This window comes from Caretta caretta, chromosome 10 (genome assembly GCF_965140235.1).
Source record: "Caretta caretta isolate rCarCar2 chromosome 10, rCarCar1.hap1, whole genome shotgun sequence".
In the NCBI taxonomy this organism is placed as follows: domain Eukaryota; kingdom Metazoa; phylum Chordata; order Testudines; family Cheloniidae; genus Caretta; species Caretta caretta.
In genome coordinates, this window is record NC_134215.1 from 49708250 (window position 1) to 49732406 (window position 24157).

Here is a 24157-nt window from a genome sequence, read left to right on the forward strand (position 1 = left end):
TAAAGTTGAAATGTGTAACTTTCTAACCTGGATCTGTTTGTATCTAGGTGAAAACATTCAGATTTACCAGCTTTCTGGCCATATTCCCACATGCTCTGAGTCCAGTCTGTCTGGTTTTAAATTCTGTTCCCTTTTCTTTGCAAATTCATATGCTCCTAAGCAAAATTACAGAATCAGAAAAACAGACTTCTGTTATGTGGGTGGAAAAGATGTGCAGCTGCTGTAAAGTGTCTGACTTTTAGGAGGCTGCTGAGATTGTTTTAGGTTCTTACTGCACCCATCACTGAAGTATCTGAGTGAGATTTACCTTTTCCCCTCTTCTCTCTTCCTCTCAAGCATTCTTCTTACTATACGTTATAGATATACACCGAGAACATGAAAAGGTGGAAGTTGCCACACCAATTCTTAAGAGTGACCAGAAAGCTTGAAGTGTTCTCCTGTCCTGAAAGACGATCCCTCACTCTCACAGATCTTGGGAGACAGACCAGTCCTCGCTTACAGACAGCCCCCCAACCTGAAGCAAATACTCACCAGCAACCACACAACAAAAACCACTAACCCAAGAACCTATCCTTGCAACAAAGCCCGATGCCAACTCTGTCCACATATCTAGTCAAGTGACACCATCATAAGACCTAATCACATCAGCCATGCCATCAGGGGCTCAGTCACCTGCACATCTACCAATGTGATATATGCCATCATGTGCCAGCAATGCCCCTCTGCCATGTACGCTGGTCAAACTGGACAGTCTCTACACAAAAGAATAAATGGATACAAATCTGACATCAGGAATCGTAACATTCAAAAACCAGTAGGAGAACACTTCAACCTCTCTGGCCACTCAGTAACAGACTTAAAGGTGGCAATTTTGCAACAGAAAAGCCTCAAACAGACTCCAATGAGAAACTGTTGAACTGGAATTAATTTGCAAACTAGATACCATTAACTTGGGCTTGAATAGAGACTGGGAGTGGCTGGGTCATTACACAAATTGAATCTATTTCCCCTTGTTAAGTATCCTCACACCATCTTGTCAACTGTCTGAAATGGGCCAGCTTGATTATCACTACAAAAGTTCTTCTTCTCCTGCCAATAGCGCATCTTAATTAATTAGCGTCTTAGAGTTGGTGTGGCAACTTCCACCTTTTCATGTTGTGGGTGTGGGTGCTTATTCTTTTTATATTTATTTATATATAATCTTCTTACTATACGTTCCATTCTATGCAACTGATGATGTGGGTTTTAGCCCACGAAAGCTTATGCTCAAATAAATTTGTTAGTCTCTAAGGTGCCACAAGGACTCCTGTTCTTTCAACTGGAAAGGGTAATTCATCTACACGCCCAGCTTTGGTGCCTTATGCTGAAGGAACAATGTAGATCATAAGTGTGGAGAGCAGAGGAGAAGTTGCTGTAAATAATTTTTCTCTCTCTCTTTCTCTTTTATATTACCTGGAGCATGGTAACAAGCCTAATTGAACTGGCAACCTGCCACCAGCAATGAGTCTGAGGCTATTTCTACACTAAAATGCGAGAGCAATACCAATGTAGTGCTTCAGTGTAGACCAGGGGTGGGCAAATTTTTTGGCCTGAGGGCCACATCAGGATTGCGAACTGTATGGAGGGCTGGGTAGGGAAGGCTGTGCCTCTGCAAACATCCTGCCCCCCCCTCCCATCCAACCCCCCCCAACTGCCCCCCTCAGAACCCTCAACCCATCCAGCCCACTCTGCTCCTTGTCCCCTGACTGCTCCTCCTAGGCCCCCACATCTGACCTCCCCCCCCCCACTCCAACTGCCCTGACCCCTATCCGCACCCCCACCCCCTGACAAGCCCCTGGGACTCCCATGCCTATCCGACCCTCCCCTGACAGTGCCCCCCATCCACCCACTTCCTGTCCCCTGACTGCCCCCTGGTCCCCAGCCCCTTAGCATGCTGGAGACAGCTGCAGTGTGTGGCAGGAATGGCGAGCTGAGGCTGTAGGGGAGGGAGGACAGCGGGGGAGGGGCCGGGGGCTAGCCTCCCCAGCTGGGGGCTCAGGGGGCTGGGCAGGATGGTCCCGCGGGCTGTAGTTTGCCCACCTCTGGTATAAACACTTGCTACTGATGTGATAAATGAGGGAGGAGGGGTAGCTCCCTTTTATGAACACCCAGCCAGCCAGTAGCTATGAAATCCCTCTTGGTAGCTGTTCTCTAGTTGCTCTACCTGTAAAGGGTTAAAAAGTCTGACTGCATGCGTAGGTAAAAGGAAGTGAGTGGGCACCTGGCCAAGAGAGCCAATGGGAAGGCTAGAACTTTTTAAAATTGAAACAAGACTCCCCTTTTGTCTGTCAGTGGCGGTTCTGGAGCGAGGGGACAGGGCAGAATTAAGTTGTAAGAAGCTTGGGGCCAGGTATGAAAAATCATCAGGACCATACCTAGAAACTACTCATTTAAACCCTCAGATATGTAAGTAGATCAGGGAATGTCTAGGAAGATGCAATTAGGTTTATCCCTTTTATTTCTTTATTGCTTGTGGACTCCTCTGTGCTAACCCCAAATGCTTGTTTTGCTTGTAATCTTTTAAGCTGGACCTCAAGAACTATTCTTGATGCTTAATCTTTGTATTTGATCTTTTAAAATCTAGCAATAGCCTAAGTTTTCAGATATATTTTCTTCCTTTTGTTTTTTAATAAAATTTTACCTTTTTTTAAGAACAGAATTGGATTGTTGAGTCCTAAGAGGTTTGTGCACTTGTTTAATTAGCTAGTGGCAACAGCTGATTTCCTTTGTTTTTCTTTCTCAGCTCTTCCCTGGAGGGGGGCATGAAAGAGCTTGAGGGTATCCCACACAAAGGAATTCCAAAGTGCACCTTCCTGGGTTCTCAAAGGGGTTTTAGGCTTGGGTGATGGCAGCATCTACCAATCCAAGGTCAGAGAAAAGCTGTAACCTTGGGAGCTTAATACAAGCCTGGAGTGACAAGTAATTAGAGTCCTCGTAGGCCCCCACCTTCTGCCCTCGAAGTGGAAGAGTGGGGAATCAGCCTTGACAACAGGGATGGGAGGGATTCTCCTGTCGTTGTTAATGCAACTCCCTGAACGACGATAGGTCGACGAAAGAATTGTGCTGTCTGCAGTGAGGGTTAGGTCAGCTAAATCTCTCAGGGATGTGGATTTTTCACATCTCTGAGAGACATAACTATGCCAGTGTAAATTTTCAGTGGAAACTAGCCTTAACTTGATGTGAAGCATCTTGTCAACAGGTGTGGGCATTAGGGTAGCATCAGTTTGTTTTTCACTTGTGATGTTTTCTACATAAAAGGGAGAGGCTTACTGCTGTTAAAATGACTTTTAAATACTTTAGAGTGCATGAACATGCACTGCTGGCTTCAAACAATTTAATGTAAGAGTCAATGCTTCCCTGTACGGCTACAGTCCAATAAGCAATTATCGGCCATGCAAACTTCATGTTAAACAGGCAATCTTTACATGCTGGTTTTCTTCTAACGAGCTTAAAGTAATATTAGATGAAATTCAAAATTGGATTGTGAGGATAAAGTAGTGAGGACTGTTGTGGGATCTTTAATACTCAAGGCCTCAAATGAGATCTTAAAGATTAGTGGCTGTCACACAGTCAGCCATAATAGCTGTGAAGTTAGTCTTGGCAGTGCAACAATAATAAACCTTGTAATTGTATAAGTCTTGTAGAATAAATGTCACTGACTTGAGCCAGTGGTGCTTTGGCTAATGCTCTTAAAAATAGCTGTATTGACCATACTTTAAAGTTGTGGCTTGGACTCTAGCCCCACCAGCTCAAGTCTGTCAACCCAGGCTGGGAGCCTCATTCCAGCTTGCTCCAAAGTACTGTGCTGAGGGGCTGATCCAGAGCCTGCTGAACTCCACTAGGAGCCTTTCTTTTGATTTCAGTGGGCTTTGGCTCAGGTCCTTACTGTGTAATATACTGTGGCCTGCATGTTTGAATGAATGCTTGCAAATTGTTATCTGGCTCTTAGTTTTTGCTCAATGTCATATCGTATGTGTGAGAGACAACCCTTCGGACTGGAATAGCTGCCAGTTCTCCACACAATAAGCACCATTCCTTCAAATCCCTTTTTAAAACTCCACTCATTATTCCTCTCTGTGCTGATCTCTGCACCTTCTCAGGGCTGCCCTCTTCTCTCTGGTCATACTGAGGTGATGGAAAGGTCTTTGGGGTGGTATTTTCATGAAAATGTGATATGCTCAGGCTGTCTTTAAAAATAATAGTGAGCTGCCAGCTCAAGGCCCCAGTACAAAATAGAACTTTCCCAACCTTAGAAATTAACTGAACAAAACACAATTAACTATAAAATGGAAACAGTATATGCCCATTGCTGAGGGCAACACACAGCTGGTGGGTGATAAGTCAGCTCGTATCCTATTTCCCATTGTCTAACACATAAATTACTAATATGTTTCTAGCCTAGCGGGTGTTGCATTCCCTTTCACTGTAGCACTCTCAGCTTTGGATTTGCTCTGTCACCCATCTGGCTTGACTTGGTGGCACTGGTCTGTAAAGGGACTGATTTGGGGGAGGGGAAGAGATGATGGGAATTGGCAGCACTGGAGTCGTGCTCCTTAATTGAGTGTTTAGGTGTCTGTATTACCAAGCCTGTATCTGTTAGAGAACTGACCCTTTGGTATAGTCCTAGCGTAAGTGCCCATGATGCAATATGTCCACTACAGCTGTGGGGCTTCAGCGTAAGTTTTGTCTGATGTCTATGCTTGTACTGTACTGCAGCATTGCAGCTGCACTACCCTCTTGGCATCTATTGCACAGTTCCTAGCACAACCCCCTGGGGCTCTTTCCAGATCTGGGGGATTGCAGGAATGTGCCCATCGTCTCCTGGTCCAGCTGTTCCAAACAGTTCATGAGGCTGGTCTTCTCTACATCCCTCCCCAATGGTGCTGTCCAGAAGCATGTCAGGCTGAGGAGGGAGGGAATGTTGTGTGCAGTCCAGCTCTCCCTAAAGGGAGAGGTGTCCTGTGCCAGGCTTGGCCCACTGTTATGGCAGTGATCCTTCAGTCCCGTCATCATTTCAAGATACTCTTGCCACGGCTGGTGCTCTCCTTCCAGACCAGTTATGCTGACACACAATGTGGTTAGAAGCGCAACCCAGAGACTGGCTGTGACACTGTTAGGAATGTGAATGTGTAGCATGTCCTAGACCTGCTGGGGGATCCCAAAGTGCCCAGCACACCATATTTCTCAGGTACAGATATGGCCTATGACCCGTCTTTTGTAAGGAGGATTTTGCTGGTGCTACCTTCTGCTCTTCTTTGGGAAAGATGATGGTTCCCAGCTGTCTGTTACTGCTGCCCTATTTCACAGGATCTCCTCCACCGAAACAGACTCCCTGGCCAGAGCACTTCTTCCAAAAAAGATTTTTCCTCAACCACAACTAAAATAGGGGGGAGAAAAAGGTTCACGTTTCATTCCCTGCAGCACATTTGCTGTGATCACACTGCACACTAATGATAATCCTCAGAAGGGGATTTTCCTGGTACATCTTAATTTAGGGGTTTTTTAGTGATATGTGGGCAGTGCCCTTCCCCAACCCCACCCCCTGTCCTTAGGTGACTGTGGCTGAGCACCTTTTGGGGAAGGTTGTGAGTTGATTTTGGGCTTGGACCTTCTCTCCTTTTGCCAGGGGGAAATCTGCAGGTGAGAAACAAATTGTTGTAAAAGGGAAATGAGCGCAGAGCCGCAACGCGATTCAGGGTGGGATTGTGCAAAGGCTATGCAGGACCGGTTTCACCTTAGCTATGTCATGCTTTATGCAGCAGCCCCTATCTCTAGAGTCTAAAATCTGATGAACACTTGCTAACCCCTACCTCCCTTGCTACTAGGGCATCGAATGAAAAACTGGGTCTTTTTTGCTCCACGGGGGATACGTGTTCAAACAATACATTTGGTTTTGGCTGCACAGATTCTTCCACAGCAAGGCTCATGTGTACGGCTCGACCAAATTCACGGCCATGGAAAATGCATCACAGACCATGAAATCGGATTTTTTGTGTGCTTTTATCTTACACTTATACAGATTTTGTGGGGGGAGACCAGAGTTTCTAAAATTGGGGGTCCTGACCCAAAAGGGAGTTGCAGGGGGGTCACAAGGTTATTTTAGGGGTCACAGTATAGCCATCCTTTCTTCTATGGTGACTTCAGAGCTGGGTGACATACCATACCATGCTACCCTTACTTCTGTGCTGCTGCTGGCAGTGGTTTTGCCTGCAGAGCTGAGCTCCTGGCCAGCAGCTGCCGCTCTCCAGCTGCTCAGCTCTGAAGGCAGCGCTGCCCCCAGCAGCAGCAGCACAGAAGTAAGAGTAGGAGTAACACATACCCCCCCACCCAATAAACTTGTGAGCCCCAACAACTCCCTTTTGGGTCAGGATCCCTACAATTACAACACCGAAATTTCAGATTTAAACAGCTGAAATCATGAAATTTACCATTTTAAAAATCCTATGAACATGAAATTGACAAAAATGGACCATGAATTTGGTAGGGCCCTACTCATGTGGCTCAGTCCTTAGCGCAAACCTGGCTAACACACTGTAACCTACTAACACTGTTCCACCTCGGTTTGCCTGCACAGTACCCATGGAAGAGGTATCACTTTTAACATCCTGGTTTAGAGTCACTTTTCGACCACAATAGGCAAGGACCTAGTCCAGGAACCTGCCTTTAAACACGGATTTGAAACACTTGCGTTTTCCACATGGGCCAAGCAAACACTGAGGCCTTGAATACATTACAACAAATGTTTGTTACTGAACATTGCCAGCAATCTGTGTAGCTGACAGTACTCAACAGGCTTTCACTGTAACTGTAGACAAATCCAAACTCTGTTCACTGCCAGTTCAGCTTAAACCAGTTGCCTGGCACCTGTGTTCAGTAACAGTTCTGTTTTTCAGTATAGATAAGGCCTGGTTAAACCAGTTTCAGTGTCAGTGGGGATGGAGCCAGTAGGGAAATGGCAGTGACCAGACCTGAGGGATCTAGTAGTACAAGAGTAGTTACTAGAATTTAATCATAGAAATGTCAGGTTGGATGGGATCTCAAGTTTATCTAGTCCAGCCCCTGTCATGGAGGCAGGACTAAGTAAACCTAGATTATCCCTGACAGGTGTTTAACCTGTTCTTAAACGCCTCCAGTGACAGGGATTCCACAATCTCCCTTGGTAACCTGCTCCATTGCTTACCTGTCCTTTATAATCAGAAAGTTTTTCCTAATGTTTACATTCATGTTTTTAGAGAAACCCACCCTTGTGTTACTGCTTCTTCCAGCAGGAAGGCTACAGCCTGCTGCTGTCAAGGGTGACGAAGGAATTTCTAATGAAAGCAGGAGAGGCCAGCGATGGACGCAGCTTTTCTTTAAGCTATGGGTCACCTGCTCTCTTTTTCCGCATGGAGAGAGGGCACTATGTGGCCCCTTGTCAGCAAACAGGCAGGCTGGCAGCATCCTGTTTCCTTAGTAGGATAATGCTTGCGGAGAGCAGTTTTCTTTGAGGCTCTCTTATAGCTTCCAAAGGCTTATTTTTTTCTTTTCCAAAAGTGAGACCTCAGACCAATCATGAGAGGAGCCTGAACATCCCCTATTGCCAGTGGAGTGGGAGGGAGGGAGGACACTTGAGCAGCAGGTCATCATCTTGTTCGGTTGGGCCCAGCAAGTGATTTACAGCTGCAATGCTGTGAGCTGTCCATCTTATTTACATCTCCCCGCCATGCTCTCATTTATCTTCCTTTAGGCCCCAGCTCCGTCCCCCCCCCCCCACACACACACATATTTCTGTCAGTCAGAAGGAGTCCATAAGTGCTGTATAGTATTACTTTCTGCCTAAAATACATAGCTGTCAGGAAACCTCCTTCCAGAGGACAGCTGATTTCCCAAAACCCGGCTGCAGACACAGAAAGCATGATGAAGTACTGCTGTTTGAACGCTCTTCATGCCAGCACTGCAAGTGAGGATCGTTACAGTAAGTGCACAGCACTTCACCGCACTTTAAGAACCCCAACTCACTCTCAGCTTGGCTGTGTTACTATACTTGAAGTCTGCGTGGGAGACATGGTGGGTCAGCATCAACGAAAGACCTAATTAACACTCCTGCCAGGACACAGGATGATACACCAGTGAGGTGGGGAGAAAATGGGAAAAGCCAGCTCTAAACAAGGACACAGATCAAATGTGGTGCCTGCTCTGATGGGTGCTTGGTTAAAGGAGTTGGCACCGGACCCTGTCCCTGCCTCCTCCTCACCCCCAATCCTGGCGGGGTGTGGATATTTATCAAGACTCCTTATCTCTCTAATAGTAGGGCTTCTCTCTGTTTTTGTATCCCCCACATGGAGGCTGAATCAAGCTGTGACTGTAGTAAAAAAAAACTTTAGCAGAACAAAGTCATTGTCACTCATATCTTAGTTCCTCTCAATGGGCTGAGACACAAGAAGGGCCCAGCACTCCTTCTCTAAAGACAAAGCTTTTCTCACGTCTATCAGTGCACTGAAGGCTCTTCCATTCACGCTTGTGTTAACGTTCTTATCCTGGGAAGGTTAAAGTTCACCACTTTCCCAAGAAGCTTCTACACTGACTGTTCCAGCTTGGAACGTCCAAACAATTCTTCCTTAGACACAGCTATTGGACACTGGCAAAGAGGAAGGGAATGCACAAAATTCCCTCCCCCACTCCCTGTATTGAAAGTGAATGGTCTCTCATATGTGCAACCCCCTTCCTAAGAGCCGTCTAATCTTGTTACAAAACAAGCCAGGGCATCATGTACACAAGATAATATGGCCTTCTTTTATATCAGCTTTTCCACTGCAAATATCAATCCAGCCACCACAAAAAAATGGCTTGTTTAGACTGAGTTTGGGGTTGAACAATAACAATGATATTTTCCACCTGAAAAACCTATAGGCATGCTAATCTAAAAGTGCTTTACAAAATTGGGGAAGCATTATTATTCCCATGTTACAGCTGGAGAAACTGAGGCACAGAGCGGTTTAGTGACTTGCCCAAAGTCACAGTGCAAGTAATTTGTTATTAAAATAACAAAATAAAATTGGGTTCTTTAAATAGTCCAAACAGAGTTCTTCATTTGCAGGAAATTTTAGTTGGAAAATATGCTAGACTTTTTTTTCTAACTGTGCTTGTATCCTCAAATACAGAGGGGTGGGGAAGAAAGCTAACCTCTCTGCAATCAAGTCAAAGGAAGTTTGATCAAACTAAAATACTAGTAAAGCTCTTACTTAATATTGACCATGCAGCCTTAACTCAGTTTGGGGGTCTAACTGAACTACGGTGCTGGTTGCATAGCTGTGACCATACAAGCTGTGTGTAAAATGCTTCTCATAGGACCTGATCCTGCTCTCATTGAACTCAGTAGTAAAACTCCTTTTGACTTCAAGGAGTTTGTTAGGGTTCTTTAGGATCCAAAGTGATTTTTTTAATAATGCACTTGTATGCTCTTTGGCCTAAATAGGCCTGAGTATAAACAGATCATCCCACTCTGAGCAAAATTCTGTTTGGTATTTGGCCTTAGAAATACCTAGAATGTCAAGTCTGGTGTTTCCTGGAGAACATCTGAGAGGTCTCAGGAATGTTTATTATTAGTGTTAACATCTTAACTGAAGGGAGTCAACATGTTGAATCTATGACAAAGACTTCCTTTATCCAAAATGTGAATTGGTCATTGGACTTAAATAGTTGCCCCCAAACCAAAAACAACAGTTGAAATTGTTGTAACTTAAAGTTGCTTTGTCTTTCTTGATGCTTGTGATATCATTTCACTAGTTCAACAAGACATGAATTTCTAATGTAGAAGAGTAAGCCAAAGTCCTTCCCCCTCTTCTTAAAAAAAAAAAAAAACAAAAATCCACACCACCTTTCAGCCATATGATTTACAAGAAGCAAAGAACGACCCAAGCCCAGTTTTTAATTTTCTTTTGCAGGTCACCTTTAGGCTTTAGTTCTGTGAAAGCCGCTCTCATGGCCCAAGGGAAAGTGAGGCAAAAGCCCAGCTCCTCTCTCCTTACTGGTGCTAACTATGCTGATCATGCTCAGTGCAGGTACAACAGAACAGCAGCTGGCTAGAGTTTTTCCTTGCATTCAAAAGGGTGGTAAGTGGTGTTGGCAGAACAACAGTAACTTATCCTACCCCTACTTTCAGTTTTGCTAAGCAACAACCTGCAATGTCTTATCTCTAAGGGGCTTAATTGCCCAGTGCTATAAGTAATACCTCCTATAGCAGCTGTAAGGGATAGTAAGAATAAAGTTGCTATGTAGGAGCAGTGGCTGATTTTTCAAGCCCTGACAACTTGTCTGATTTATGCTCTTCAAATTTGGTACGAACCTGGGCTAAAGGCTAATGGTGACCTTTCAGCACAGGAGCAGACAGCAAACTGCATGAAGTGCACTTAGAGGAGCGTGGCTACTCTAAACTAGTACAGTTGAATCAGCTAGCTAGCTCTGATGACAGGGACAGCAGCTCTACACTAGCAGATGTGTGAGCAGCTGGCTGACACCATACTCAACATACGCCAAACTGCTGGATTTATGCACAGGACATCTTCCCTGCAAGAGAAACAAAGCAAATACAATCATACAAGTACATCATGCCCTGAAAGTGTGTGTTAATATCAGCTATTCCACCTGGCTGGTGCTCAGGCTCAGCTGCTCTCACCCCCCCTCCCCCCATTTTGGCCTGAAGTTGGCATCACCTGAGGTCTAGCTCATAATGAAATGCATGTTGATCTCCACCTGCTTTCACTTAAGCTGTATATAGCAATCATTTAGACTGCTGATGCAATCAGGAATCTCCACTAGGGAAATAGCTTCTAGGGAAAGAATTCAGAAGCAGCAAGGATGCTTTTACTATGAGGGGGTAAATTGCTGGCCAGCAAGGAGAGAAGACAGCTAAGGTAGGAGCTGTTTTTTGTTCATGTCTTGCTTGCATGTTCTGTTCTCACTAAAGCAGAAGGAAACTGAGTGTTTTACCTGAAGCAAACCTGAGGGCAACATCTTTTGAGGTGGCAAACAATTGGGGTGTTTCATGCAGTTACCCTATTGCAGTTCTGCTAACTGTGTTCAACTAACTTGCTGTGCAAGGTGCTTTCTTAGGCAGTAAAAACTCCCTGGAAACCCCTCTAGCTCTGGGTGCTGTGACCCCTCAGCTAAAAAGAAACTGCTGGACCAAGCTGTTCAGGAGAGGGGCTGCCTTTACATTGTGTAGAACGCTGTGCATATTGTTGGTTCTTTAGTAATGGGGGTGATGGGAGCCTGCTGCTTTTTATTACTGTATTTTATAAGTTAGTGACAGTGGTTTTTCTCAAACCTAAACCCATTAGTTAAAGCATATGCTGCTCCCCCCTGACAACCTCTGTACAAGGACTGTTGTTGAACCATTGTGGTCAAGTACCTACTCCCTATTTTTTTTTCCTTTTACTCTGAACGTCCTATTCTTACTCTTTTTAGCTCTGTATCCATTTGAAACTAGTCATTACAAAGACAGGTCTGGCTGGCTCAATGTCCTACGTCAGGCAGGATTTGCCATGTATCAGTGAGAATAAGAGGCGCGTGTGACTGCCTGTCAGTCTGGAATAGAGAGAGAGTTGGCTGGCTTCCTGGGAGCAGGACGGGGTTCCAGGAACCTGGACTCCTGTAGAGCTCTGTAGTCCCATGAGCTAGCTTGAAGATCCACCGGCTGCTGCGTGTAGGATCCCTAAAGCAGCAACTCTTCAGTTCCCACCTCCTTGTGAAGACAAAGCCCAAGTTGAAGACCATGGGGGAACCTTCAGGTTACTGCTGTCTGCTAACTTGTGTGAAAACTACACCTGGCTTTGTCTTCAGTAGGATTTTACCATGTGATAGTTACCTTAAATTAAGAATATACCCTGTCTTTGTAGGAAAGACATCTGCATGGCTAGCTTGGAAGTGCTGAGAGGAGAGACTCAACAGGTTGTCAGTTGAAGTGCCCTAAATAGGGCTATTTGCCAAAACTTAAATTCAGAACCAAAAATCAACTAAATCCATGAGCTACAATTGGGCTCCATCCAGGTGTTCCTGGTATTTCTTGCCCCTTTGGTGGGGCACTGTCAGCTGGGTGGATTGGAGATGCCTGCAGGTTTCTTAGGGCCTGGTCAGGATATCTATGGTTAATAGTTACAGGTGTGAGAAAGCCCAGCCAAAAAATGAATAATATACTGTTGTTCAAACAGAACCCCACCCTCCAAAGCACAGTCTAACTCAGCTCAGTACATTTTATTGTGTACCTGCCCTTTAATTATACTAAAGGCTGCCGTGATGCTACTGGCAGTAGCTTGTGAAGCTGGGAACAAAAGCATGAGTGTTGGCTATTTCTCAGCCTGCATCTCTGAGAACAGATTCATGTATGTGAAAGAAGAACTCCACTCAGTCCCAGTCACACAGCTTACACAGTGAAATGTGTTGCTTGCTGCAAGGGTCCCATGAAACAAAAGTTCACTCTGAAACTATACAGCTTTGTCAATAGTTGTCATTTTGGCGCCTCCTGTTGGTGGCAGCCAGCTTACTAAATAGTGATGCTGTCCAGGTGAAACCAGAAGTTTAACAGTCCAGAACAGTTAAACAAGACGCTTTAAAGTTAGTTTAACAGTCCAGAGAAAAGGTGATGATTAACACAGATGGCCAGAAAATGGGCAGTTTACCTGCAGGAATTTTTGAGGGAACAATCCCCTTTTGAAATTTTCCCATCAGGGAAATAACTGTTTTCCTAAAGGAAAACATCATGGGAAAAGATACTTTTCTCCCACATTTTTACTTTACTTCTCCCCCATCCCTCCCATTTTTTGCAGTTGGGGGGAAATTAAATTGGCAGAAAATAGGATTTTTCTCCACTTTCTTAGTCACTGACTGTTTCCCAACTGAAAAAGTTAGTGTTACTTTGTGCCGAAATGAAAGTGGTTTTTAATATACACTGTTAGGTTGTTTTTTTTAATTCTTTTTCCCCCTTTATGGGGATTTTATTTTTGTCAAGTGAGGGTTTTTTTGAGAGGGGAAAAACATCTTTTTTTTGACACAGCTCCTCTTTTGGGACAAACTTCTTTTCTGAAAAGCTTTTTAAACATGAGAACTGGTCAAAACATTAAGCGTGACTTTTACTGAAAATGACCCATTTCAGGCACATTCCTTTCTCTTCTCTGAAAATAGGGTAATATGCAGTTTCACAACCAAATGTGAAATATCCCTTTTGCTGAATGTTTGTTTTGCTGTGAAAGCACTGCACAGCTCTAGTGAAACTTTGTCTCCAGCCTAATGCAGCACCTGGACTTTAACCTTTCAGCCACTTTCCACTCTCCAGGTGTGGGTGATTCCTAGAAACTGCATGTGCTCAGGGGGCTGGGATATTTTGACTGGTTCCTCAGTGTTCTATTTCTGACACATGCTACCAAGGTTGATGGGGTGAACTGCATAGTTACAAATATTTTTGTAACCAATTATCAGCCAAGCCCTTCACTCTAAAGAAGAGAAGATAAATCATGAGACCATTGCAATTGCCTTTCTGCCTACAGAGCTATCCCAAATTAGCACCCAGTTCCCAGATACTGTAGTGATGGGTACATTATAGACTGAAGGGGTTATGTATGTAGGTATTTATAATTTATTTCACTTAATCAAGGAATGACTGGTGGAGATTGCAAAGTATAAAATGCTTTTATGGGATGTCAAGATGAGCCTGAGAGTAGCAGTCATCACAAAACTGGTAATGACCTCATGATCAGAGATGCAGGTAATAGCTTACCCACAGCAAGAGATTCAATAGACAACGTGGTAACCAGGTGGGGTGCTCCAATGCTTGGTGAAACTCTCTGAGCCCTAAGAGGAATGTGGTCTTTACTGAGTACCTGTGTTACTTATTTACAGATTAGACAAGATCTTACTTTTTTTTTTATTGAAATCATCTACAAAATGTCTGCCTGCATCAATTCTGGCTGAAAGACTTGCTATTAAAGGAGGCTAGTATCTAAAATCACTCATACTTTAGGTTTCATTTCAAGATGGTTACAGTTGTTTGACTAGCCACACTGCAGATGTCGGTTGGCATACAGTACAGGCCCTAGTTGTGGCCCATTGCTCTCCATTCTTGGGTTATAAAATTCAGATCTGGCCTCAGAAGGCTGTCCCTGGCATCAGCAACCTGTAAGGAGCATTTTATTGTTACTATTTATACTGTGGTAGGGCTTAGAAGCCCTGATCAGGGACAAGCAAAACAAAGATAATCCCTGCCCCACAGAGAAGTTGTCATAGTGACTCAGGCTCTGCCTTTCCACAGCCAGCCCTGGGGAACAGCCCATCACTCCATCTCTTTGGTTTCTATGTTAATATGAAACTGTAAAAGTCTATTCAAGGCACTTCTAGACGTTCTGTGTACCAGGTCTTGGAGCGGGGGTGGGGGGGTGGCAAATTGTAGGGAAGCCTTCCTCAGAGGGGGAAGTACAAGGGGTGGCAAGTGAGGGGGAACGCATGCGCAAGAGAGGATCCCCAAAAGGGCCGCACTGCTTAGTTTCCCAGCACAAAACTGAATAAAATCTGCTATGGGTTTCTCTGGACTGACTATAGTTCATTAATGTGCTACAGTCCTGTTAACTAAAATGCTGGAACAGTCCCTATAGATTTCTCTCTGGCTTTAAAAGCCTCACTCCATACCCACAGTGCCTCCTCACTTAAAAGATTTTTCTGTTAATGGTGATTATTTGTGCTTTAAATTGACTTTTGATTCGATTTTAAACTCTGAAATTTTAGCAGTTCATTCTCTCCCTAGGAAGTAGTCTTTTCCCCAAGCAAATTCTTGAAGGTTTGTATTGCATCACTAAATACTGAAGGAGGCTCTTATGGTCTGTATTGGATAAATACTGTGGATTTTGGAAGTATTTCTAAATACTAGTCACCTGATAGATCAATTTCTCCACAACATTCCTATTCTATGGTGTACAAAATAGCCAGCTTTGCTTATGAGAACTTTCATAAAGTGTAAAAAGAAAAGGAGTACTTGTGGCACCTTAGAGACTAACAAATTTATTTGAGCATAGCTACAGCTCACTTCATTGGATGCATTTGTTAGTCTCTAAGGTGCCACAAGTACTCCCTTTTTCTTTTTGCGAATACAGACTAACACAGCTGCTATTCATAAAGTGTGAATGCGATGTGAGGAAGGGAAAAGGAACAAGGACAGACCCATGACAATGATCTCAGAGATTCAGAGGCTGCAGGAGCAGGATGGCTAGGTAGTCGGGAAACCGTAGGGGAGGGGCATCTGAAAGGGAAGGAGAAGATCATGTAGGCTGGGCGATGGGATGGGCAGAGATTAAATCAGGTAACATATAGGCCAATTGCATGTAAGCCTACCGAGTGATTGGCAGCTCCCTGATGAGCTCAAACAGGTCAGTCTAGGAATACAGCTCCAGTGAAAGCCTCTACTTAGCTTTTAAACATGACAAATCATATTAAGGTTATGACATAATCCATCAAAAAAAGGCAACGGCCAACAAAGATCAGGGGCAGGATCTATCCTTATCTCTTTGCCTTTGGATTCCACACAAGGCTGGAGCAATAGAGGACTTGGTGTTTAATAGCAGGAGGAGTTGGTGGTGGGGTAGAAGGGCTTATATTTTCTTTAGCTCAATGCATGTCACAATCCTTTTTAATGTTCTTTAAAGCAGCATTACATCTTTACGATTTGCCCTAGTTGCTCTGATGATAAAATAGGTGGGGAATCCTTACCCATTTCTCCCATTCATGCATTTTGGAGGGGAGGGGGACTGCATGAACTTCTGTCTCGTGTCATATAGCTAAGACCCCGGTATGTCTTCATCCTGAGCACAGCATACCTACACCACCATCCCCATATTCCACACCTCTGTCAAAGATGCTTGCGCTACTTATGCAGATAACGAAAGAGATAATTAATTGGTAGAGAATATGACTGTTGGCACAAGAGTGGCTCCAAGCCTGCCAGGAGGTGATACAGACTTACTGAGGGATATTTCTCATTTTCCATTTTTGTAAGCAATTTTTTTTCTTGAGGAGAAATTTGGTTTGTTGTTTTTCCATACTTTGTCATAACTTTGAGGCGCTGATGGACTGTGTTCAATGCAATGTTGATGGAACAGTCAAAGGGATAAAAGCCCTTGTAAGACGGGAACCCCTGCAGTGTCTCTGGGAAAACTCCAGTGTGGAGAGAGAGAGGCCTAAAGAAAAAGGCAGGGACAATTTGTTAGCCTCAAGTGATAATCTTAGAAGAAAATGATATGGCCTCCTCTTGGTGAGCCATTTTAGAGAGTAAGGTATTTTTAAGGTCTTAAAGCAGATGCATCTCTTCGTCAAAGCTTTTCGAGGTAAGATCCTGGCACAAATCCTTGTTGACCATTCCTTTCTGCTGTCCACCAGCCATCCTCGCCTTCTGCGATGATTACTATGATGTCCCCTGCACTGATATCCAGTTCATCGGTGTTCTGAAAGGAGAGACCCAACAGAGAGAGTGGAAATCTGGTTAGTCTCAGTACTCGGACTCTTCTGCATGTTGTGTGGGGGATTTTCCTAGCTCCCATGGTCCTAAAGCATATCTGTATGCATGTCACTGTGATAATGAATCTGAAATATCACACTCGCACTCTGTGTGTGGCTCCATTTTTGCTGAGCGGTCATACTGGGGCTATCAACTTTCTTCCCATCTCCAGAGTGGAACAGAAATGTACCCATCCTGCATTCAGTCCCTGTGCAGATTAGATCTTGTATCATAGTCCCTTCTGGCAGAGGTTGTTCCTAAGCCCAGGTCTACGGTATAAAGTTACACTGGTATAATTATGCCACATGGGGGTGTGAAAAATTCACACCCGTGAGCAATATAGTTATACCAACCTAACCCTCGGTGTAGATGGTGCTATGTCGACAGGAGAGCTTCTCCCACTGACATAGCTAATGCTTCTCATGGAGGTGGATTAACTACGCTGATGGGCAGTGCTTTAATTTGTAATGAAAGAGGTGCTGGGGTTCAAGCAATTTTTTACATTCATAACAGACACAGAAAGGCTAGAGGTACTGGGGCTACGAACTGCCAAGCCTAGAGGTGCCAGGGCTCAGCCCTGGCACAAATTAACACTGCTGACGGGAGAAGCTCTCCTATCAGCATCTTCACTAAAGCACTACAGCATCACAGCTGCATGGGTGCAGCTTTTGAAGTACCGACCTGCCCTAAATGCAACTTCCTCCTGAACCAGCCAGTCATGCTCCTTTGTTAGAGCAATACAAGGCTACATGCTCAAGGGAGATAAAAATGATGCCTCCAATAATCGCAGTCTGGGAGAGGTTTCTCATCAGCACAACTGATCTCAGGTGACCTGCATTGTAGTGCAGATCCCTGCTGCTGAGCAATAGTGGTCAACAGTGGTATAATGATTATTCATGGAACATGCTATTTCCCCCCAGAGATAGCCAGGCTGACTTGCAGTGATTCTATCAGCCCATTAAGTGATGCTGTCCTGTTTTCTGTGTGATGGGGTATCAATTCACTGTCCAACAAGCAATGAAATTGAAACAGTGATAGCACAAGCCTCCAAAATTTGCATTCAACAGATCAGATCAATCTAATTTGAATATAGTGCTCAAGTGTGTGGAAGTCTACCCCCAGGTTAGGAATCGTCCATCTTCATGAAAGGAATTTAATAATTCCCCTCAAGGCAAAATGCCATGAATGCTGAGGTACATTAAAATGACCCTGAACAGGCCCTAAAGCAAATATCTCTCCAAACAATGAAAGAGTAGAAAAAATATTTGAACACCCTGAACTGCATAGGAAATTCTCATCGGCTGCACTGACCTAACCCAACTGTTTGGCTTCAGTTGGAACAAGGGTAGTCTTATTTTATTTTATTTATTTTGTCAAGGTCCAAATGTTTTGGTCAAGGAGTAGTCCAGGTCCAGACTCCAGATAAAATGATGATGATAAATAAGTTTAAACATTTTTTGGGATCTGTTGAAAAGCATCTGGTGGTCTGGATTTGGCCCATGGGCTGCCTATTGACTACCCCGAGTTAGAATCTGACTCATGTTGACCTCTTACGAAGAGTCTCCTAAGTGACACGTTTTCAGTGTGGGTCTCCTAACACAAGAACTAGGGGACTTTCAATGGAGCTTAAAGGTGGCAAATTCAAAACTAATAAAAGGAATTTTTTTTCAAACAACATGTAATTTGACTGTGGAACTCTTTGCCAGAGGATATTGCTGAAGCCAAGAATGAGCAAAATTCAAAGAGACTGGCCATTTGTATGGATAGCAAAATTATCCATAGTTCATGCTAAGGAAAATATTGGATGGGAGGTAAAACACCGTGTTTTGGGGTGTAAACCTATCTCTTTCTAGTGGGGATTAGGATGAGATCATGGGGGCAGATTATCCCACATCTGCTTCCTGTGGGGCTCTTTCGAACATCAGGCCACTGTCAGAGGCAGGACTGTAGACTAGGTGGACCTGGCCAGTAGGATGACTCCTATACTTCTGTTTCCTGTGTAAGAGCATAAGGGCAGTCATAAGGCGAAAGGCTCTTGGGCTACTTTGGCATTCTAATCTATAAAGTGGAGATATTGTTTACCTCCTTTGTAAAGCAGTCTGAAATCTACAGATGAAAAGGTGCGTGGTGTTAGTAAACTCTTGCTTTAGCAAGTCAGCTTGTCTCTGTTGTGACTTTACTCATGATGTCTAACGCCACTAGGTCTGAAGTCAGGAACATTACAGTACCCTATTTGAGGACGCAGATTGCTCATCAGCAGTGTCTTCAGATTCAGTGAGCATGTCAACCCCAGCTCCTTGCTATTTGCCCAAGGGGCCTGTGTTGGGACTGGCACTTGGCAGGAGCGATCAACGGGGCACAGCATATTTACATGGAAAAATGTGAGGGAGGGCTGTGCCGTCTGACTCCATCAGAATGTCAATGTGTGTGTTGTATCGGTAGCTTTTTCATTAACATATTTTTTCCTTCTCTTGCATCTGTCTAATAGAGCTGGAATAATACAAGCTCCTAGTATTTCCACTATGCAGGAACAGGAGTAGCATGACCAAGCCAGATCTCATATTGTTGTTTCAGCTCCATTTAAAAAGTGCCTCCGAGGGGTTATTTGTATCCATTTTCCACTTAAAGATTTCTATTATAAACCCCACACAAAACCATAACTAAACTGAGGCAAAGGCAGAAGGCAGGCTGGGAGTCTGTATCTGGCAATAGTTATGAACAGGAAATCAGTATGACTTGTTCTAAAATCCTTTTGTGCAATGGAGATTGTGTTGGAAGTCTGCCCCTGCTATGGAATACAGACAACACATTAAGGTCTTGGGGTAGGATTCTCCAGATGAGGAGAGGGTCAAATGGAGAACAGCTTTTAGATAATATTTGACAGACTCTCTCTCCTGTTTCCAGGCTGAATAAAAGCCAGGGAAGATTTTATAACATGAACTGCAACCATATTCCCTTGGGCTGTAGTCTCAAATTTCACAAGTGAAGTAGAGTCAGAATGACTCATTACTTGGATGGGAGATCATAAAGGAAAACCCAGGTGCTGTACAAAGTGGTGGTGCCATTCCCTGCTGACCTGCTCTAGATTGTGTCTTAGCGCAGCACCCTCAGACACCATACTATGTGGGGTGCTGTTTTCCCATCAGCTGTAAAACCAGGACCTGATCATTTTGTCAGTAAAGATCCTGTTGTCCTCTTCAGCAAAAACAGTAACAGGGGACTAGTCCTGCTGTACTCCAACTGGAATCTTGGCAGTATATGCATTCATCTACCCTAAACTCCCTCTGCATTTGTAACTGGATACAGTATTCTTCATCATTTCCTGCCCTAAATTGCTATCCAAATGTTCTGGATTCCAATCCTACATCAAGATCCTCTAGTGTGTACCTCTGTAGAGACCCATTGATTCACAGGAGTAGGGGTTTGCACTAGCAAATCCTGATGCTGGATCAGGGCCTTAACTAACTTCTCTTATGTTTTTATTGGGACTATTTTTATACATCTTCTTGTAAAGCCAGGTGGTTCAGTTACCATCAGTCAAAATGTACAAAGCTTCTGTAGTGAATGAGTCTCTCCTATCCCTAAAGAGACAAGGGTTGGGATGGTTTGGCACTGTTACTGATGAAACACATTTAATGTACAGCAAATTGAAATAAACTTTTATATACTGTGTTATCTTGGGGGGGCAGTATGATCTAGTGGCCAGAGCAGAGACCTGGGAGTCACACCTCTTGGCTGCCACAGACTTGCTAGGTGACCTTGGCTAAGTAACTCTGTTCCATTCATTTTCCCATCTATAAAATGAGGATAAAACATAACCCCTAGGGGTGTTGGGAATTAATGGGCTTTTTGAGTCAAAGGTACTATTTTAAGCCTAGTGCATTACAACGTTCATTTTTTAATCCTTTGACTACCTGGGCTGTATAGTCGTAGAGCACTCTGTAGTCCTGTGATGGTGTGGTCGCTGCTTGTTCACCCACATTAATAGATGCATAGACTCCATCCACTTTCTCGTCTAGAAAAACAAGGAAACAAAGAGTTCACAGACTTATAAATGCAAGGAAACATTTGCAAGAGTTCACAAACACAAGGGTGTCTATTCTTCTCTCTGTGCACTGGGATGTGTGTGCCTAGAGAAGCTGCTATTGCCTCCAGGTAAAGCTATGCACAACAATTGCCACTGTCTAGAGGAGTCAGAAACTAGCTTTCGCTCCATACATGGTAAGACTGCAGGGTAAACATTTTCCCTGCTTAAAATATAGTCCCAAATGGTCTAAGGAATAATAAAACCAGTTTGTGGTGGGATCTGTGACTTTTCTGAGGGGAAAAATAAAATCTAAAATATAATGCAGGGAAAGAAAGGTTCAGTGAGCCTTAGTAGTAATTTAGATGGTGCCATGATGGAATATATTACTGGCTTGATCTTTCTGAAACATGTTGATTATTTAATCCAACCTGCCATAACTGAGAAGAGGAAAACATTCATTCAGTGTTGTTGCAAGAATAGATATAAATGCCTTGATGAAATAGTGATAATTAGGCCTTGTCCACACTGTGTTTTGGTAGCATAGTTAACCTACAAAGCCCTCCCAGTGTGGAGATAATTATGTTGCTATAACTGTGCCCTGGTCTATGCTACAAGTTTAGGTCGAATTTAGCAGCGTTAGGTCAATTTAACCCCGCACCCGTCCACACAACCAAGCCTGTTTTGTCGACTTAAAGGGCTCTTAAAATCAATTTCTGTACTACTCCCCAGCGAGGGGGTTAGTGCTAAAATTGACCTTGCTGTGTCGAATTTGGGGTAGTATGGACACAATTCGACAGTATTGGCCTCTGGGAGCTATCCCAGAGAGCTCCATTGTGACCACTCTGGACAGCACTCTCAACTCGGATGCACTGGCCAGGTAGACAGGAAAAGCCCCGGGAACTTCTGAATTTCCTGTTTGGCCAGTGTGGCAAGCTCATCTGCACAGGTGACCATGGAGTCCCAGAATTGCAAAAGAGCTCCAGCATGGACCGAACGGGAGGTACTGGATCTGATTGCTGTATGGGGTGAAGAATCCGTGCAGGCAGAACTCCGTTCCAAAATTTGAAATACCAATATATTTGCCAAAAATCTCTAAGGGCATGATGGACAGAGGCTACAACAGGGACACACAGCAGTGCCACGTGAAAGTTAAGGAGCCGAGGCAAGCCTACCAAAAAACAAAGGATGCAAACGGTCGCTCCAGGTCAAAGCCTCATACATGTTGCTTCTATGATGAGCTGCATGCAATTCTGGGGGGGGGGGGGCGCAAGGAGGGAGTCTCATGCAACAGGGATGAGGATTTTGTGGATGAGGAGGTTGTTGAGGATAGCACACAGCAGGCAAGCAGAGAATCCCTTCTCCCTGGCAGCCAGGAACTGTTCATCACCCTGGAGCCAATACCCTCCCAACCCTCCGAAGGCAGGCTCCCAGACCATGAAGCCAGAGAAGGCACCTCTGGTGAGTGTACCTTTGTAAATATAATACAGGGTTTAAAAGCAAGCGTGTTTAATGATTGATTTGCCCTGAAGACTTGGGATGCATTTGCGGCCAGTATAGCTACTGGAAAAGTCTGTTAAAATGTCTGGGGATGGAGTGGAAATGCTCCAGGGACATCTCCATGAAGGTCTCCTGGAGGTACTGTGGAGCACACAGCAATCAGCAGTAACAATGGGAATAGTGGTTTTGCTGAGGTCTAACCTAGTCGGTAAACTGCGCCAGTGAGCTTTTACACGTCCAAATGCACACTCTACCACCATTCTGCACTTGCTCAGCCTATAGATGAACTGCTCCTTACTATTGGCCAGGGTGCCTGTGTTTGGCTTCATAAGCCATGGCATTAAGGGGTAGGCTAGGTTCCCCAAGGATAACTAGGCACTTCAACATCCCCCAACAGTTATTTTCTGGTCTGAGAAGTAAGTTCCTTCCTGCAGCTGTTCAAACGGACCAGAGTTCCTGAAGATGCGAGCGTCATGCACCTTTCCTGGCCATCTCATGTTGATGTCGGTGAAATGTCCCTTGTGATCCACCATTGCTTGCGGTTTACGTACTGGCTGCCAAGGTGGTCCGGTCCCCAGATAGGGGATATGCATTCCATCTAGCGCCCCACCACAGTTAGGGAACCCCTTTGCAGCGAAGCCATCCACTAAGACCACATTTCCCAGAGTCACTACCCTTGATAGCAGCAGCTCGGTGACTGTGTTGGCTACTTGGATCACAGCAGCCCCCACAGTAGATTTGCCCACTCCAAATTTATTCCTGACTGACTGGTAGCTGTCTGGTGTTGCAAGCTTCCAGAGGGCTATCACCACTCGCTTCTCAACTGTGAGGGCTGCTCTCATCTTGGTATTCTTGTGCTTCAGGGCAGGGGAAAGCAAGTCACAAAGTTCCATGAAAGTGCCCTTATGCATGCAAAAGTTTCGCAGCCACTGGGAATCATCCCAGACCCACAACACTATGTGGTCCCACCAGTCTGTGCTTGTTTCCCGGACCCAGAATTGGCATTCCATGGCAGGAACCTGCCCCATTACCACCATGATGTCCAAACTGCCAGGGCCCATGCTTTGAGAGAACTCTGTGTCCATGTCCTCATCGCTATCGTGATTGCGCTGTTGTTGCCTCCTCACCTGCTTTTGCAGGTTCTGCACATACTGCAGGATAATGCACGAGGTGTTTACAATGCTCACAATGGCAGCGGTGAGCTGAGCAGGCTCCATGCTTGCCATGGTATGGCGTCTGCAAGAGAGCAGAGTTGCAGCAGAAGCAGTGGATGATGAGAGATGCCACGAGACTAGATATTTATAGAGAACAATGAGAGGACCTGTGAGGTGGATTCACGGCACCAGGAGAGCAGAGTTGCAGCGGAAACTGTGGATGACGACAACGGTTAGCAGTCCTACTGCACTGTCTGCTGACAGCAGTATGACATCCGCACGGAAAAAAGGTGCGAAACAATTGCCGCTGTTTTCACAGAGGGAGGGGTGACTGATGACATGTACACAAAACCACCCATGACAATGTTTTTACCCCATCAGGCATTGGGAGCTCAACCCAGAATTCCAATGGGTAGCGGGGACTGTGGGATAGCTACCCACAGTGCAACACTCCAAAAGTCAATGCTAGCCATGGTACTGTGGACGCACTCCGCCGACTTAATGCGCTTAGTGGTGACGCACACAATTGACTTCCTAAAAACCAACTTCTATAAATTCAACCTAATTTCATAGTGTAGACAGTCTACACTAGCATTTATACTGGCATAACTACGTTGGTTTAAAAAAAAATCACACCCTTATCTGCCACAGCTATACCAGTATAATTTTTAAGTGTAGACCTGACCTAAGGATTGCTCAAAAAGAGCTTGATCCTGCATCTCTGCAGCCAATGAGAGTTTTGCCATCAGTCCAAAAACCCCACCAAGGCACTTTTTCAAAAGCATTTAGCGCTGACCTAATTCTGCTCTCATGGAAGTCAATCCTCTTGCTTCATAATAAATAATGGACATTAAGGCAAAAGAAAGAGGCAGTGTTTTAAACAGGCAAATGTCACGCTATTGTTAAGATAAAAATCTCACAGTACAA

The 24157-nt window shown here is 44.5% G+C and overlaps 1 protein-coding gene across 2 annotated transcripts in view; it reads right to left on the reverse strand.

The window, feature by feature from the left end:
• Nucleotides 1-13924: 13924 nt before the first annotated feature.
• Nucleotides 13925-24157, reverse strand: part of PSTPIP1 (proline-serine-threonine phosphatase interacting protein 1) — a 96601-nt gene continuing 86368 nt past the window's right edge. For both annotated transcript variants that reach the window (XM_048867937.2, XM_048867935.2), the window contains 2 exons: nt 20467-20567; nt 13925-16499 (listed from right to left, as the gene is read on the reverse strand). In XM_048867937.2, coding sequence (XP_048723894.2) covers nt 16460-16499; nt 20467-20567 — 141 coding nt within the window. In that variant the 3' untranslated portion in view covers nt 13925-16459. The remainder of the gene's footprint in view (nt 16500-20466; nt 20568-24157) is intronic.